The 16,740-nt window shown below is 37.0% G+C and overlaps 1 protein-coding gene across 1 annotated transcript in view; it reads left to right on the forward strand.

The window, feature by feature from the left end:
• The window catches only part of PTPRN2 (protein tyrosine phosphatase receptor type N2), a 1,178,570-nt gene that overhangs the window by 974,880 nt on the left and 186,950 nt on the right, over positions 1–16,740 (forward strand). The window contains exon 13 of the mRNA XM_069729718.1: positions 4,166–4,378. Within this exon, the coding sequence (XP_069585819.1) occupies positions 4,166–4,378 (213 nt within the window). The remainder of the gene's footprint in view (positions 1–4,165; positions 4,379–16,740) is intronic.

Below are 16,740 nucleotides of genomic sequence, written 5' to 3' on the forward strand. Positions count from 1 at the left end.
AAAAAAATTCTTATAAAAAAACCCTAAAATCTTGTCTGTTTAAATGCTGATTGTGACCCTTCACCCCAGCGTTTTGTTCCCTCCCAGCAGAACTCGCGAGACTGACAATAAGTGAACTCTGACTTCTGTTTGCTGGGGCAAAGGTTCTGTTGAGTTAGAAAACTCTATAGAGGCTTGATTCCTAAAGTCAGTGGATATGTATATACGGTATATATATATTCTTTGTTGTTTGGAGGTCTCTAATGTGTTCTCTCTACTATCTCGGGGATGTTTTAATTTTTATTTTACCTAATAGATGAGTTTGATGAAAAATTGTGTGTGAACTACAATAACTCAGCAAGTTAAGATAAAATAGCTGATGTATCTGCAATGTTACATAAATGTATATAGCGATGTAATAGCCGTCAACCTGATGGCTGCGGTAGGTGAAAATCGTAGATTGGCTTCGAAATGCTATTAATGTACCATGCCGGCCACCGTGTTGGTGGCTGCTACATCTGTATAGTGTCAAATGAGAAAATTAGCAGGCGTATAGAAATATTTTAATATTCATTTTTTTCTGTGCACTGATGTAGCACCCACCACTTTGACAACACTCAATATCGCACCTCTGTGCCTATACTACTTGTGCAGCACAGCGTCTCTCAAAGTTTATGAATATTTGCCTACGCAAAGAGCGTAGCGCGCCACACCTATCAATTTTTGGCTTTAAAACATGAGCATTCTTCATGTGAACTTTCAGGTTCAGGATGTGCAATGTTACTGAATAGCCCGTTTCAACACCTAAGTCACATTGGGCTTGTGTGGCGAAATACCGGACAATGCCAGATTAGTGTTGTATTTATTGACCATAAAGCATTAAGGCAGCCATGTCTTTTCAGATATTTTTGTACTAAGTTCATTTGCTTAAGAAGTAAAGCGTTATTATTCAGGATGTGCAATGTTACTGAATAGCCTTGTGCCGCGCCTAAGCCACATTGGGCTTCTGTGGCGAAATAATGGACTGTGCTGGATAGGTGTTGTATTTACTGACCATTTGACATTGAGGCAGCCATGTCTTTTCAGATATTTTTGTACTGAGTTAGTGTGCTTAAGAAGTATAACATTATTATTATTATTATTATTATTATTATTATTATTACCACCCTTAATATTATTACTTGCTGTCAAGTTTGTTTTGACTCCTGGAAAGCAAATGCATGATGTTGGTCAAAATGTTCAGTTTGGATCATCTTAGTGATTACGATTGTATCTGGTTTGATTACAAAGGATGTGATTGTATATGTTTGTATCTTGTTGATGGTCATCTATTCGATAAGTAGAATCCGGCCCATTGACTACTCATTAATTTATGGCCGCTGGACGGGAGCCCTGAGATCTCCCTCATACCTGATGGCATTCCCGGCTCTTCTTTTGATTAATCAACCTGGCACAATATCAGTGTTGCGGTGTGACGTATATATGATCCATTGCGCCATGGCGACAAATCAAGAGACGAGTCACAGATGCCGGGAGGTAGGAGGCGTTTCTTAAGGCTCCCGGCCAGTGACCACAGATTACTGACGTGGCTGATAGACTGGAACCTGTGAATCATTTTCCACCAACTCAACTTTTTTCTCTCCAATCTGTCAACAAACAACTGTCTAAATTAGTTAAAAAAAATGTAAACAAAAAAATTGCAACTCAAGTCCAATACTCTATGTGCCTGAGTGGAGTTTTTTTTTTACGTTGTTGTTTTTCATATTTTTTAAAGTTTGAATTTCTGATTTTCCAGGGTCCAAAATTCAGTATTGAATTGGTATCAATCCGAGTCAACCTAAACCACATTTTAGGAAGTGTTTTGTTTGTTAGGATGTACGGTATATTGCACATAGAATATAATTATTATCCAATTATTCAAAAAGGTAAATTTGAATTTGATATTTTGCAAAACATTTCCAAAATGTGCATAATTTTCGTCAAATGGTTTTTTTTTTATACCCTATTGCCGCTTTTTAAGTCTAAAATGTCTTGGAAACTGGTTTAGCCTCAAAGAATATAGTATTTACAGCACTGAACGGGTTATATCAGAATGCAATTCCACTCTTTTTTTTTCTTTTTCTTTAAGAATTGCCAATTATTCTCTTTTATTCCCAATATAACCACAATGCACCCACGCCCCCTGATTGAGAGTATGAATAGATCCCCGGGTAGATGTGTAACACTTCAATGATTCCGCTTGGCAGAGAGAGGAGATGGTGGACAGCGATGTGTAGGTGTGCACATTTTTAACCAGAAAGAAAAAAAAAGTGTAATTCAGACAAGTCGAGATTTATGGAGTAAATCCAAGGAAGCATATATCACGTAGGGTTACTATTGTTGGTGTGTATGACTGTGTGGTTGTGTCAGCTCTCGCAATGTAAGCAGTGACTAGATCTGTTACTGTGGGCAGACACTGGCCAAGGCAATTAAAAGAAAAGGAAATCTTTGCAAGGTTGGATGGCATATGGTTGTGTTTGTCTTCTAAGCTCGTGTCAATCTCTGCTCTTTATGTCGAGTATGGTGGAGTCTCTTGATTGTCTGGAGGTTTGAATCTTCCGTCTTCCTGTTATGTATCGTAATACTCCCAGTCCCGGTTATGCTGCAGTGAACAGGTCAGATATGCCGGTATAAATCGATGTAATGTAGCCAATAATTATCTTGTAGACTATAAAATCTGATATAAATCTTTGTGAATATGGGAGCTCACCGTCGAGTGGCATTCGAAGCGTTGTAAGCGATGTGCCTGGAGCCTGGAAAAGTTATCTCCTTGGCGCTGCCTTCATGTGGTTGCTCACAGTGACGTTTGCTTTGGCAGAAGCCTCACACGGTATCTTACATTCTCAGTTAACCCTTTAAATATTTGTTCGAGGTGAAGACTTTTTTTTACATCTGATATGGCATGAGTTTTCGGTAGACAATAGTGAGGAAGGGGTGGAACACGTTTTGTGCCAAAGGGATCCCCGTATTTTCTATGACTTGTTAAAATGTTGTATCATACTAAAGGGCTGGCTGTGTTTTAGGGGTACACACCCATGGCTGTAGCTTTGCATAGGGGGTAGATGGGAGGATCGAACCACAGGGTGGGGCTTTCGAAGACTTGTTCGAGCTTCTGACAATGAGCTGTATTCTCAGCCACACATGCATCTCAGATCCATTCTGCTCAGCTTAGAGGGGTTTTCAATCGCTCCCCTCCTCCTTCCTTCTCTTTTTCTATCCACCTCCTGGGGCTGCCAAACCTAACAATCCTCCTCCTCTGAAACCAGGCGAGAAGAGCTTGGGAGTCTTATTGAATGTCCATTTCCATTAACTCAGCCTATGCAATAGCTAATCCACTGCACTGAAGGCAAGCGGCTAATTAATGACAAGCTTTTACAGTCAAGACTGGCGATAATTGCTTCGGTGTCCTTTATGGTGCCAAGATAAAAATGGACCGGGCCTAACATAAGAGGCACTGTGTACACTGCAAGACAGGAGGACATTAAGAGCTGGCTAGCTGAATACGGAGCAGAAAATTACTAATAGACAAGAGATAATGAATAGGCCAGGCAGGCATTCATGGGGAAAAATCCATTTTGTTAGCACGCGAAATGAGGTGCTGGAAAGAGTTTGCTAATTGTCCTCATCTTGTAGCAGGCAGCACTGCTCCCCAATTCATTTCTCTGCTAATTGTGAGCAGGGAAGGGTGCCCACAGCGCCCTGCAGCAATCTGCCTGCCCAGGCTTTTCACATTTTTTTTCCTGTTGGGTTTTTAATTGTTGCTAATACACCTTTATAATGAAGCTAATGAGGGGGAATTATTGGACAACTTTCCGCATGGATGCAAGAAGAGTGCAGTCCAGGGATTATGCGTTGATGTGTGCTCTACTCTAACCCATGGATTGGTGTTACCGCTCAATGCATCCTCTCATCAGGTACAAGTTTACTTCATGTTTTCCTCCCAGATCTAGGACTCTGTGATAAGTCCAAAGCTTATATGACTCGTAATGATTCCTTGTATTTCTTAACTCTCCATACTGAGCTTTCTAAACAATGTGATCATTACTCTGTGGTTACCTATTATTACTTTATGTTTTGGAGAATTACTATTCTGTTTTTACTATTTTTCAGTTTGTGACTTTTTCTGTTGTCTTCTCCTTTCCCACAGAAAAGCAAACTCAAGCTTTTGCCTCATCGTTTGGAAGAAGAAGATTCAACTAAGTTTATTATCCTGACTCTGATCTCTATTGCCTGTATTATCGGGGTTCTTTCTGGTTCTGGGGTCATCTATTGCCTGCGTCACCAGTCCCACCACAAACTCAAGGAGAAGCTCTCTGCCTTGGGCACTGACAGCAATACAGATGCCACCAGCACTTACCAGGTAAAATGATTACATTACTATTACGGAAATTATTTCTACAGTCACTCAACTTATATATGTCACTTATTGGGAAGTGGAATACAGTCTACGTTTTATAGAAATTAGGATTTTACAAATTCCGGCTTATTGGTTAGTATCTCTAAACTTTTCAAATATGTTTTACCGCTTCAGGGGGAATAATACTTTTTTAAAGTGAATATCTAGTAAATCAGGCGGTTTGGTGTCATTGATGTATATATTGCATTCAAGATGACAAGGGTTAATGTGGAAGCCTCCTTTGAAGAAATCTAGAGATGATAATTACCTTTTCCATTATTTCACAAATTGAATTAAAGCTATGCATGAAGTACATTGACCATTTTATTGGAAATATATTATTTATTGGGGGCGATTCTAGAATAGGTAATTATTCTACTATATGTACTAATGGAAAATGATTAAGTTCTTATCCGAGGCATTCAAAAGTATTATCAATTATTTTTTGTATTTTGTCCTAGATGTATTTTTATTCTTTGGTGGGTGTTGTGTGTGTGTATATATATATATATATATATATATATATATATATATATATATATATATATATATAAATATAACATATATATAATATGTATATATACACATGTGTATTTAAATATATATGTGTGTATATATATATATATATATACTTAGAATATATATATATAACGCCTATATAAACATGTGTATATGTGTACATGTGTGTGTATATATATATATATATATATATATATGGTACATACAAACACAAATATATATATAATATATACATATATGTGTATATATATATACTGTATATATATATATACATATATGTATATATTTGTATGTGTATATATATATCTGATTTATATATTTTTTCACTCTAACATCTCATTGTATCATAATGATTATTTATTTATTTATGTACAGTACAGTAAATTATAGAAGTCAGATGTTTGAATTATATTTTTCATCCAAATGTATAGGCTCATGACCACAACACCCACAATTTGTTAAACTGTCCATATTTTATTCTGATAAGTTCTAAGGTACAGTCCATCATAAATGAAATATTTATACTGTAGGGTTATTTTTTTTTTCATCCAAGCTTTACCAAAATCACCATCCCTTCTTCGTAAAGCGAGTTGTAAATTTTATTGAAAAATAATAAAAAAAAAATAATAATAATAATACAACTCAAAACTCCCTGTGACAGCTCCAATTAATAATATACATAATTATACTGGAATCAGAAAAAAATATCTGAGTTTTTGTATGTGACCTTTTAGATATATCTCTTGTGGGCATATTGGTTAAATCAATATTGATTTTATAATGAGTAATGGTGTGCTTAATAATCTGGAAAGTACATACTACATAAATTGGACTGAATTGATGGTAGTGGCGACAGAAAGTGTTATATAATCCTGAAAACATTAAAAATACATTTTTATTTAAAAAAAAAAACAACAATTAAGATAAATGCATATAGATGAAGAATTAATGATCTAATAGAATAGAATTCTCAAAATGAAGTGGATTTTTTTGTTAAACTTTAGAAGGGTAACTACACTGACGGAAGGAACACATTTCTGATTAGCGGATTGTAAATCACAAAATCAGTACATTAATTTTTTGCTTTATTTTTTTTTTTCTATAGGGTACTTAATATTAAAATCTAAATTGGATAATTTATCACCACTTTTCTTCATGGAATAATGTTCTCTAGTAAACAAACCCAGGAAGCATGTTGCGTTTTAATTACCATTTTTATTAGCAGACGTGATTAGTTTTATTCCATCACCAGCTTTTATTCTCCCTATTGTTATGGTATTTTAGGACGCTATAAACACGCTCTGGGAGGGTCTGGTAAACACCAGCTCGGAGCGGCACACATGGTACTTGTCACTGCGCCCATTAAAGGTGATTAGAAAAATGCCTGTGTAACTTGCCTGGGTGATCAGCACCGCTTAGTGATGCAACATTGGCTACGTGGGACGCACATTTTCTCACCTGACTTGCCACCTCTGTAAGCCCCTGCTGCTCTTCCATCAGTTTATTCCCATCCAAGGTTGGATATGGGTTAAAAACTCATAACTGGCTGAGAAAAAAAATAGACACCCCATGTAGGAGGTTTTACCGATTGTGTAACATCTGACAAATCAAAGCATAACGTTAGAAAAATGCTATTGCTCAAATTGCAAAAGAAGGCTGCATCTGTTAATCCTATTACCACTGAATTATTTTTTTTTAAGAAAGCTTCCAGGTCCTTTCTTCAAACCCTTTGTTCTGCTGCCATATCCCCACAATGCATTCTGACAGTGAATACCATGCACCCATGCACTGTCAATGTGGCTACAGCCCAGGTTATTAATAATCACTCCCTTAATATGGTTTCCATTAATATTGACCACTGTCGTCAAATTATTGCTTCTCTTGGAATTCTATACAAAGTTATTGGGTGTATATATTTTATTTAATTGAATAAATTTAAAAAAAAATATATCTTTAGATTAAATTATTAACGAGGTGTCTAAAATCGGTTGCTTGACTTTTTTGAATGTTAAGATGATGAAAAGTGTTTTTTTTTCAATCATTTGGACACATACAGTCATGAAGTGAAACATAAACATCATTAAAGTAAAACATGATTAGTCATTTTTGACAACCTTCTACTTTGTCCCATCCCAGATGGGCAATAATATTGAGCATAGAAGAGTAAGGTTTGAAGGTGCTACTCCAGATGGGCAATAATATTGAGCATAGAAGAGTAAGGTATGAAGGTGCTACTCCAGATGGGTAATTATATTGAGCATAGAAGAGTAAGGTTTGAAGGTGCTACACCAGATGGGCAATAATATTGAGCATAGAAGAGTAAGGTTTGAAGGTGCTAAATCCGATGGGTAATAATATTGAGCATAGAAGAGTAAGGTATGAAGGTGCTACTCCAGATGGGCAATAATATTCGGCATAGAAGAGTAAGGTTTGAAGGTGCTACTCCAGATGGGTAATAATATTGAGCATAGAAGAGTAAGGTATGAAGGTACTACTCCAGATGGGTAATAATATTCAGCATAGAAGAGTAAGGTTTGAAGGTGCTACTCCAGATGGGTAATAATATTGAGCATAGAAGAGTAAGGTTTGAAGGTTCTACTCCAGATGGGCAATAATATTGAACATAGAAGTGTAAGGTATGAAGGTGCTACTCCAGATGGGTAATTATATTGAGCATAGAAGAGTAAGGTTTGAAGGTGCTACACCAGATGGGTAATAATATTGAACATAGAAGAGTAAGATTTGACGTTGCTACTTCAGATGGGCAATAATATTGAGCATAGAAGAGTAAGGTATGAAAGTGCTACTCCAGATGGGTAATAATATTGAACGTAGAAGAGTAAGGTATGAAGGTGCTACTCCAGATGGGTAATAATATTCAGCATAGAAGAGAAAGGTTTGAAGGTGCTAAATCCGATGGGTAATAATATTGAGCATAGAAGAGTAAGGTTTGAAGGTGCTAAATCCGATGGGTAAAAATATTGAGCATAGAAGAGTAAGGTATGAAGGTGCTACTCCAGATGGGTAATAATATTGAATGTAGAAGAGTAAGGTATGAAGGTGCTACTCCAGATGGGTAATAATATTGAATGTAGAAGAGTAAGGTATGAAGGTGCTACTCCAGATGGGCAATAATATTGAGCATAGAAGAGTAAGGTATGAAGGTGCTACTCCCGATGGGTAATAATATTGAGCATAGAAGAGTAAGGTTTGAAGGTGCTACTCCCGATGGGTAATAATATTGAACGTAGAAGAGTTAGGTATGAAGGTGCTACTCCAGATGGGTAATAATATTCAGCATAGAAGAGAAAGGTTTGAAGGTGCTAAATCCGATGGGTAATAATATTGAGCATAGAAGAGTAAGGTTTGAAGGTGCTAAATCCGATGGGTAATAATATTGAGCATAGAAGAGTAAGGTATGAAGGTGCTACTCCAGATGGGTAATAATATTGAATGTAGAAGAGTAAGGTATGAAGGTGCTACTCCAGATGGGTAATAATATTGAATGTAGAAGAGTAAGGTATGAAGGTGCTACTCCAGATGGGCAATAATATTGAGCATAGAAGAGTAAGGTATGAAGGTGCTACTCCCGATGGGTAATAATATTGAGCATAGAAGAGTAAGGTTTGAAGGTGCTACTCCCGATGGGTAATAATATTGAACGTAGAAGAGTAAGGTTTGAAGGTGCTACTCCAGATGGGCAATAATATTGAGCTTAGAAGAGTAAGTTATGAAGGTGCTACTCCAGATGGACAATAATATTGAACATAGAAGAGTAAGGTTTGAAGGTGCTACACCAGATGGGCAATAATATTGAACATAGAAGAGTAAGGTATGAAGGTGCTACTCCAGATGGGTAATAATATTGAACATAGAAGAGTAAGGTTTGAAAATGCTAAATCAGATGGGTATTAATGTTGAACGCAGAAGAGTAAGGTTTGAAGGTGCTAAATCAGATGGGTAATAACATTGAGCATAGAAGAATGAGGTATGAATGTGCTACTCCAGATGGGTAATAATATTGAACGTAGAAGAGTAAGGTTTGAAGGTGCTACTCCATATGGGCAATAATATTGAGCATAGAAGAATAAGATTTGAAGGTGCTACTCCAGATGGGCAATAATATTGAACATAGAAGAGTAAGATTTGAAGGTGCTACTCCAGATGCTCAATAATATTGACCATAGAAGAGTAAGATTTGAAGGTGCTACTCCAGATGAGTAATAATATTTAGCATTGAAGAGTAAGGTTTGAAGGTCCTACTCCAGATGGGCAATAATATTGAGCATAAAAGAGTAAGGTGTGAAGGTGCTACTCCAGATGGGCAATAATATTGAACATAGAAGAGTAAGATTTGAAGGCGCTACTCCAGATGGGCAATAATATTGAACATAGATGAGTATGGTTTGAAGGTGCTACTCACTCCAGATGCTCAATAATATTGAGCATAAAAGAGTAAGGTATGAAGGTGCTACTCCAGATGGGCAATAATATTGACCATAGAAGAGTAAGGTTTGAAGGTGCTACTCCAGATGGGCAATAATATTGAACAAAAAAGAGTAATATTTGAAGGTGTTACTCCAGATGGGCAATAATATTGAACATAGAAGAGTAAGGTTTGAAGGTGCTAACCAGATAGGCAATAATATTGAACATAGAAGAGTAAGGTTTGAAGGTGCTACACCAGATGGGCAATAATATTAAGCTTAGAAGAGTAAGGTTTGAAGGTGCTACTTCAGATGGACAATAATTTTGAACAAAAAAGAGTAATATTTGAAGGCGCTACTCCAGATGGGCAATAATATTGAGCATAAAAGAGTAAGGTTTGAAGGTGCTACTCCAGATGGGCAATAATATTGAACATAGAAGAGTAAGGTATGAAGGTGCTACTCCAGATGGGCAATAATATTGAACATAGAAGAGTAAGGTTTGAAGGTGCTAACCAGATGGGCAATAATATTGAACATAGAAGAGTAAGGTTTGAAGGTGCTACTTCAGATGGGCAATAATATTGAACATAAAAGAGTAAGGTTTGAAGGTGCTACACCAGATGGGCAATAATATTGAACATAGAAGAGTAAGGTTTGAAGGTGCTACTTCAGATGGACAATAATATTGAACATAGAAAAGTAAGGTATGAAGGTACTACATAGAGATCGCTCCATCTTTAAATATTTTATAACCAAAATCTTTCTTTATTAAGATTCCTAAAACCACTATTACTGTCTCATGTGTAAGGCATCTGTCTCCTTCTTTAAATATGCGTTGTGAGGAGGCAGAAGTTTCCTCTTCATACTCTGCTGGCCAGCATATGGTGGAGTGGCCTTTGTTAACAGAAAGGCCAACAGTTCAGTAACCCTTGGACTACTGGTCTGTCCAACATATGCTGCCTTTTCTTTTGTTACACCCTGTAATGTATTCTGTATTATGCAAGTCGTTTGTATTATATTTGGCTAAATGATATATTCTGCTGTGGCGTCACTCACTTGCATATAGAAGAATAATGAAGGACCTGTCTTGGCTTCCATCATTTCTGTTAGAACTATCTTGTTAGAGATGTATCTTTATGTGCTGTTTACCTAGTGGGTGGGGAGTACTTACTTTGCATAATGTATTGTCATCTGTCAAATGTTCTCTGGACCATACAGTAGCCATGATTATGAATTCAAGCGCTGAATTGTATTTTAACGTTAAAGTCAAATGGGTGTGAACCTTGACTAACGTCTCCCCATCCTCCCTTTGTGATGGCAACACAAAAGACGACCCGTCCCATCCACATTCTCATTCACTCCTCATTGTTTCTCCTCTCATTGGGGCTTCTTTCATTTCATATACTGTGCCTCCCTATATACTACAGATTAGAACAGATTTTTCAAAATGCATATAGTGCCGATAGATTTCATTTTGTTCTTTCCTCCATCACATGGGTAAAAATAGAAGCAAAAGAAAAAGATGAAATATTTTAGTGAGAAGTTGGATATCTAAAGAGCTTCCTCATTATTCTACAAATGTCAGGAGACGAGGAACAGTGCAAAGAAAAATGCTTTTATGTGTATGAAGCCATCTTCTTCTTTTTCCCCTTCTGTCTCTTTGTTGAAAGTCTTTGATGTTCACATCTATGTGGAAAATTGTTGTCAAATTTCTTTGCTTACTTTGAGCCCCAAGACAGAGATGTAGTCACTATAAATACTCCATTAAAGCCTTCAAGCTCCATATGTGAAATTCATTAGCTTTTTTTTATGGTTTTGATTGTTGCAATTTGATTTATTTTTTATTATAATTTACCATATTAACTTTTTATTACATTTCTTAGAATTAATAACTATCCCATTGTAGTAAATGAAGAGTAGTGGGCATGTCGGTGATACTACTCCTGCTACCCCATACAGCGGAATCGTATCTGACTTTTTACTTTTTGGTTTTAAACAACTGATTGATTTATTATACATCACACATTGTTAAATAATAAACCATCGTGCCTCATAATATTAATATGTAATAAACCTCATTGTTAACGCATGATGCACCATCCACCACATAATACACCATGCAGCATCTCCTACGTTATCATATAGTGGACAACCTACTACGTTATTACATTAGACATCATGCACTAAAGCATTATACAATGCACCACCTCCTACATTAATGCATAATACGCAATGCACCAAATACCACGTTGCTTCATAATGCAAGAACTGCTGTTATTAAATGAGGCCCAAAATATGCACCACATTAATGTATAACGCACCATCTACCGTACTACATAATGCACTGCCTCATTATTATAAGGCACCATGCAACCTTCATTATAAAAAAATGTACCTTATTTTATTTTATTACATGCAGGACCACGCCATGAGTACTATGTTATAAATAATACACCGCATTATTACATATGTCACTTTGCCCCATTCATAATAAATGCACTATGCAGCACATTCTTACATAATGCACAGTGCACCATCCACTACTTTATGACATCACACGACATGCAGCCCACATTGTTACCTAATGCTCCATGTACCATGTTAGGACATATTGTACCACGTGCCACATTAATATTTAATGCACTATGCAACATTGCACCATGGTCTACAATAATAGTAAATGCACTATGCAACTTATTATTATATATTGCATCATCTACTACCTTATAACAATGTACCATGTGACACGTTAATATTAAATCCACTATATAATGTAACATCTACTCAGTCATTACATAAAGTCCCACGCAACATGTAATAAGTTCTGAATAATGTACCATGTGCAACATTATCAATATGTGCACTATGCACCAGGTTATTGCAGTATGCACCATGTGCCATAATATTACATAATACACCATGCAAGTACCATGTGACTCCAATATACACCATACACCATAATATTACATATTGCACCATTTTATTACAGTATGCAACATATTCATTATCAATAAGTGCACTATGCACCAGATTATTATACTATGCACCATGTGTAATATTATTACATAATGCACCATGTTGCTACAGTATGCAATGTAGTCCAAAAACATATATATGTTGCATTTCATGAGATAGAGATACATCAAAACCTATAAATGAAGCATGTAAGATGACCAAAATAAAAAGTCACTATCTTTATTAAAAAAAATGAATAAAAAGATAAAAATGAAGTCACCCAATGAGAGGTGGGACCACATGAAGCGTCATAGATATGTATGGAAGGCATATACAAGTAGTATCACTAGAAAATACAATGTACAAACTGCACATAGCAGATATACTAAATACGGTGATAAATATAAATACCGGAAATAAGTTGATAGTATTCAATAATAATCGCAATAATAAAGATAACCACTAACGCACAAGCCACCAATGCGTTGATCATTAATGAAGACCATGTTAAGATAGACACTAAGTGAAAGCTGGAATAGACAAGTACATAGAGTACTGACCAAAAGTAAGGAATGAAAATGCCCAGCCCTCCTGAGGTGCGTTTCGCACAACAGTGTGCTTCATCAGGGGTTGGCATTCTTCAATATGCACCTTGTGGCATAATATTACATAGTACATTGTTCATCATTTGACTACAGTATGCACAATGTGTTTACAGTATGCGTAATAATATATCATACACTATGCATCATGTACACACAAAAGCGCACAGAGAGGTAAAAAAATACTCTGTTGTAAAAAAGTCACAGTAAATAAGCAAGTGCTAGTCAAAAAATGAAAAAATACAGGGAATTTAGTTAATACGTTTTTTTGCAAAAAAAAAGTATGTTAAGCTGCTCCACCAATCGCCAAGGTATACCCATAATAGAGCAGTCCTGTCTAATGTATATAATCCCTATCTGATGTATTTAAAAACCTGATCATCTGTATAGTACCTGTATGAACAGGGCTCAGAGAGAAAATATCCACGTAGAACATGCGAGATGGAGCAGCTACAATGCAAATGACCCACAGAGGAGTGGTGAACTCCCCAGTCTTGTAGGAACAAGAGAACAATTATAAAACCAAAAACACATGGGCCACCTGCATAGCGAACAAGTCTGTAGAAACCTGTTCACACCACCAAAGGACTGCTCTATTATGGGTATACCTTGGCGATTGGTGGAGCAGCTTAAAGGGAACCTGTCACCCCGAAAATCACGGGTGAGGTAAGCCCACCGGCATCAGGGGCTTATCTGCAGCATTCTGTAATGCTGTAGATAAGCCCCCGATGTTACCTGAAAAAGGAGAAAAAGACGTTATATTATACTCACCCACGGGCGGTCCCGCTGCTGGTCAGGTCAGATGGGCGTCTCTGGTCCGCTGTGGATAGTACTGCAGTGCGCAGGCGCCGGAAAGGTCAGAGGCCCGGCGCCTGCGCACTGCAGTTCTTTGTCTGCCCTCAACAGGGCAGAGCAAAGTATGCCTGCGCCGGAGCCGTGGCTGAAGATCAGAAGAGGACGTCTTGTAATGAAGATGGGAGGCGCCGCAGCGGACCAGAGACGCCCATCCGACCGGACCAGCAGCGGGACCGCCCCTGGGTGAGTATAATCTAACATCTTTTTCTCCTTTTTCAGGCAACATCGGGGGCTTATCTACAGCATTACAGAATGCTGCAGATAAGCCCCTGATGCCGGTGGGCTTACCTCACCCGCGATTTTCGGGGTGACAGGTTCCCTTTAACATACTTTTTTTTGCAAAAAAACGTATTAACTAAATACACTGTATTTTTTCATTTTTTGACTAGCACTTGCTGTGACTTTTTTCCAACAGAGTATTTTTTGACCTCTCTATGCGCTTTTGTGTTTTCAAGTTCTTTGGTGGTGTGATCGTGTTTTTGGTTTTACTATGCATCATGTGTAGTATCATTACATAATACACCATGTTACTACAGTATGTACCATGTGGATAATATTACATAATACACTATGCACCATAGTTTTCCAGCATGCACCATGTGTAATATTATTATATAATGCGTTATGAGCCATATATTATGTTTTTTAATAGTCCACATACCAAGCAGACAATACAGTACGTAATAATATATCATACACTATGCATCATGTGTAGTATCATTACATAATACACCACAGCATGTACCATGTGGATAATATTACGTACCGTAATACACTATGCACGATAGTTTTCCAGTATGCACCATGTGTAATATTATATAATGCATTATGAGCCATATATTATGTTTTTTAATACAGTACGTAATAATATATCATGCACCATCTACTAGATTAATCATGTACTATACTATAAACCACACATTACATACATGGTTTAATAAATCCTCGCATCCAAAACCACATAATTAGTGAATCCCCTAGCACCATGCTTCAGATTATTGAATGCTACATGTGCGCTGTGCATTACATTATACATTACATCAGATACATTATGCAGGACCCATGCACAACATTATTACACTATACATGTTATCGGTGGGATAAAAAACTAATTGTAAAATTGTCAAGAATTGAATATAGTTTGTTTATTTATTTATTTATTTGTTTAGAGGTTAAAATGGCCGACTGATGGGTAAACCCATTGGAAATGGCAAGCCTGGTATGGGACATTATGTCCTGTTAGCATCAAATCTGAATCCACAGTGCAGCTCTTCCATTTTGATGTTTCACTTGTGAAAAACAATGAATATCATGCTGAGTCTGTAACCGGCCTGCATGTTGCATGTGACCAAACGTGTCTACTTTTCATTCATTAGCATCCTGACCGTGGTTGACTCGCTTGAATTCCCTGTCACTGTAGGCGTCACAGTTCTGGAGCCTGCCAGTGTATACCATGTAAAGACAAGTCATGCGTTCAATGCAAAGTGGCATCAACCCAGAGATGGCTTTTTATATTGTATGTGATGGTGAAATGCGATTATATATTAACCCCAATATGAGCGGTGTTCAACAGTGAGAATGAAACAGTTAACCCGCCGGCTTTCTTTTGCTCGAAAAAAGGGATTTCACAGTTAAATTCCTTGAATATTTCTGCTCCATATTCCTTCGCTGTGCAGAGTATGTCCTTACATTAGTGTCAGCCACCATCGGGGCTCACAATATAATTTCCATATCCTAGCCACAAACACATTTCTTCCAGTTACACGGGAATCTAGTAATGTTTCTGGAGTGTAGGTGCAAATTTAAGTAAATGGAGGAAACCTTGCAGAGGCTTGTACGTGTAATAAGCGGTAGAAAAGCTTTCTCCCCCGCACCTGTCTGTATGTACACAATGATGCTTGCACAAACCATTATTACGCTCTTGATGGATACACATTTCAGTCCTCCTGTTATGTTCAAGTGACTCAAAGTCGAGCAACTTATATTAAATCTTGCACGACGACACAATATATCACCATGAACTCTGGTTATGTTATTGCACAGATGAACTAGCTTTATGCTTTTGTATAGAAGTCCAAAAATACTAATGGCAGCTATGGGCCACCGATGAGTTATTAACCCCTTCATGACCCAGCCTATTTTGACCTTAAAGACCTTGCCGTTTTTTGCAATTCTGACCAGTGTCCCTTCATGAGGTAATAACTCAGGAACGCTTCAATGGATCCTAGCGGTTCTGAGATTGTTTTTTCGTGACATATTGGGCTTCATGTTAGTGGTAAATTTAGGTCAATAAATTCTGTGTTTATTTGTGATAAAAACGGAAATTTGGCGAAAATTTTGAAAATTTCACAATTTTCACATTTTGAATTTTTATTCTGTTAAACCAGAGAGTTATGTGACACAAAATAGTTAATAAATAACATTTCCCACACGTCTACTTTACATCAGCACAATTTTGGAAACAAAATTTTTTTTTGCTAGGAAGTTATAAGGGTTAAAATTTGACCAGCGATTTCTCATTTTTACAACGAAATTTACAAAACCATTTTTTTTAGGGACCACCTCACATTTGAAGTCAGTTTGAGGGGTCTATATGGCTGAAAATACCCAAAAGTGACACCATTCTAAAAACTGCACCCCTCAAGGTGCACAAAACCACATTCAAGAAGTTTATTAACCCTTCAGGTGCTTCACAGCAGCAGAAGCAACATGGAAGGAAAAAATGAACATTTAACTTTTTAGTCACAAAAATGATTTTTCAGCAACAATTTTTTTATTTTCCCAATGGTAAAAGGAGAAACTGAACCACGTACGTTGTTTTCCAATTTGTCCTGAGTACGCTGATACCTCATATGTGGGGGTAAACCACTGTTTGGGCGCACGGCAGGGCTTGGAAGGGAAGGAGCGCCATTTGACTTTTTGAATGAAAAATTGGCTGCACTCTTTAGCGGACACCATGTCACAT

The sequence above is a fragment of the Ranitomeya imitator genome, chromosome 6, assembly GCF_032444005.1.
Source record: "Ranitomeya imitator isolate aRanImi1 chromosome 6, aRanImi1.pri, whole genome shotgun sequence".
In the NCBI taxonomy this organism is placed as follows: Eukaryota; Metazoa; Chordata; class Amphibia; order Anura; family Dendrobatidae; genus Ranitomeya; species Ranitomeya imitator.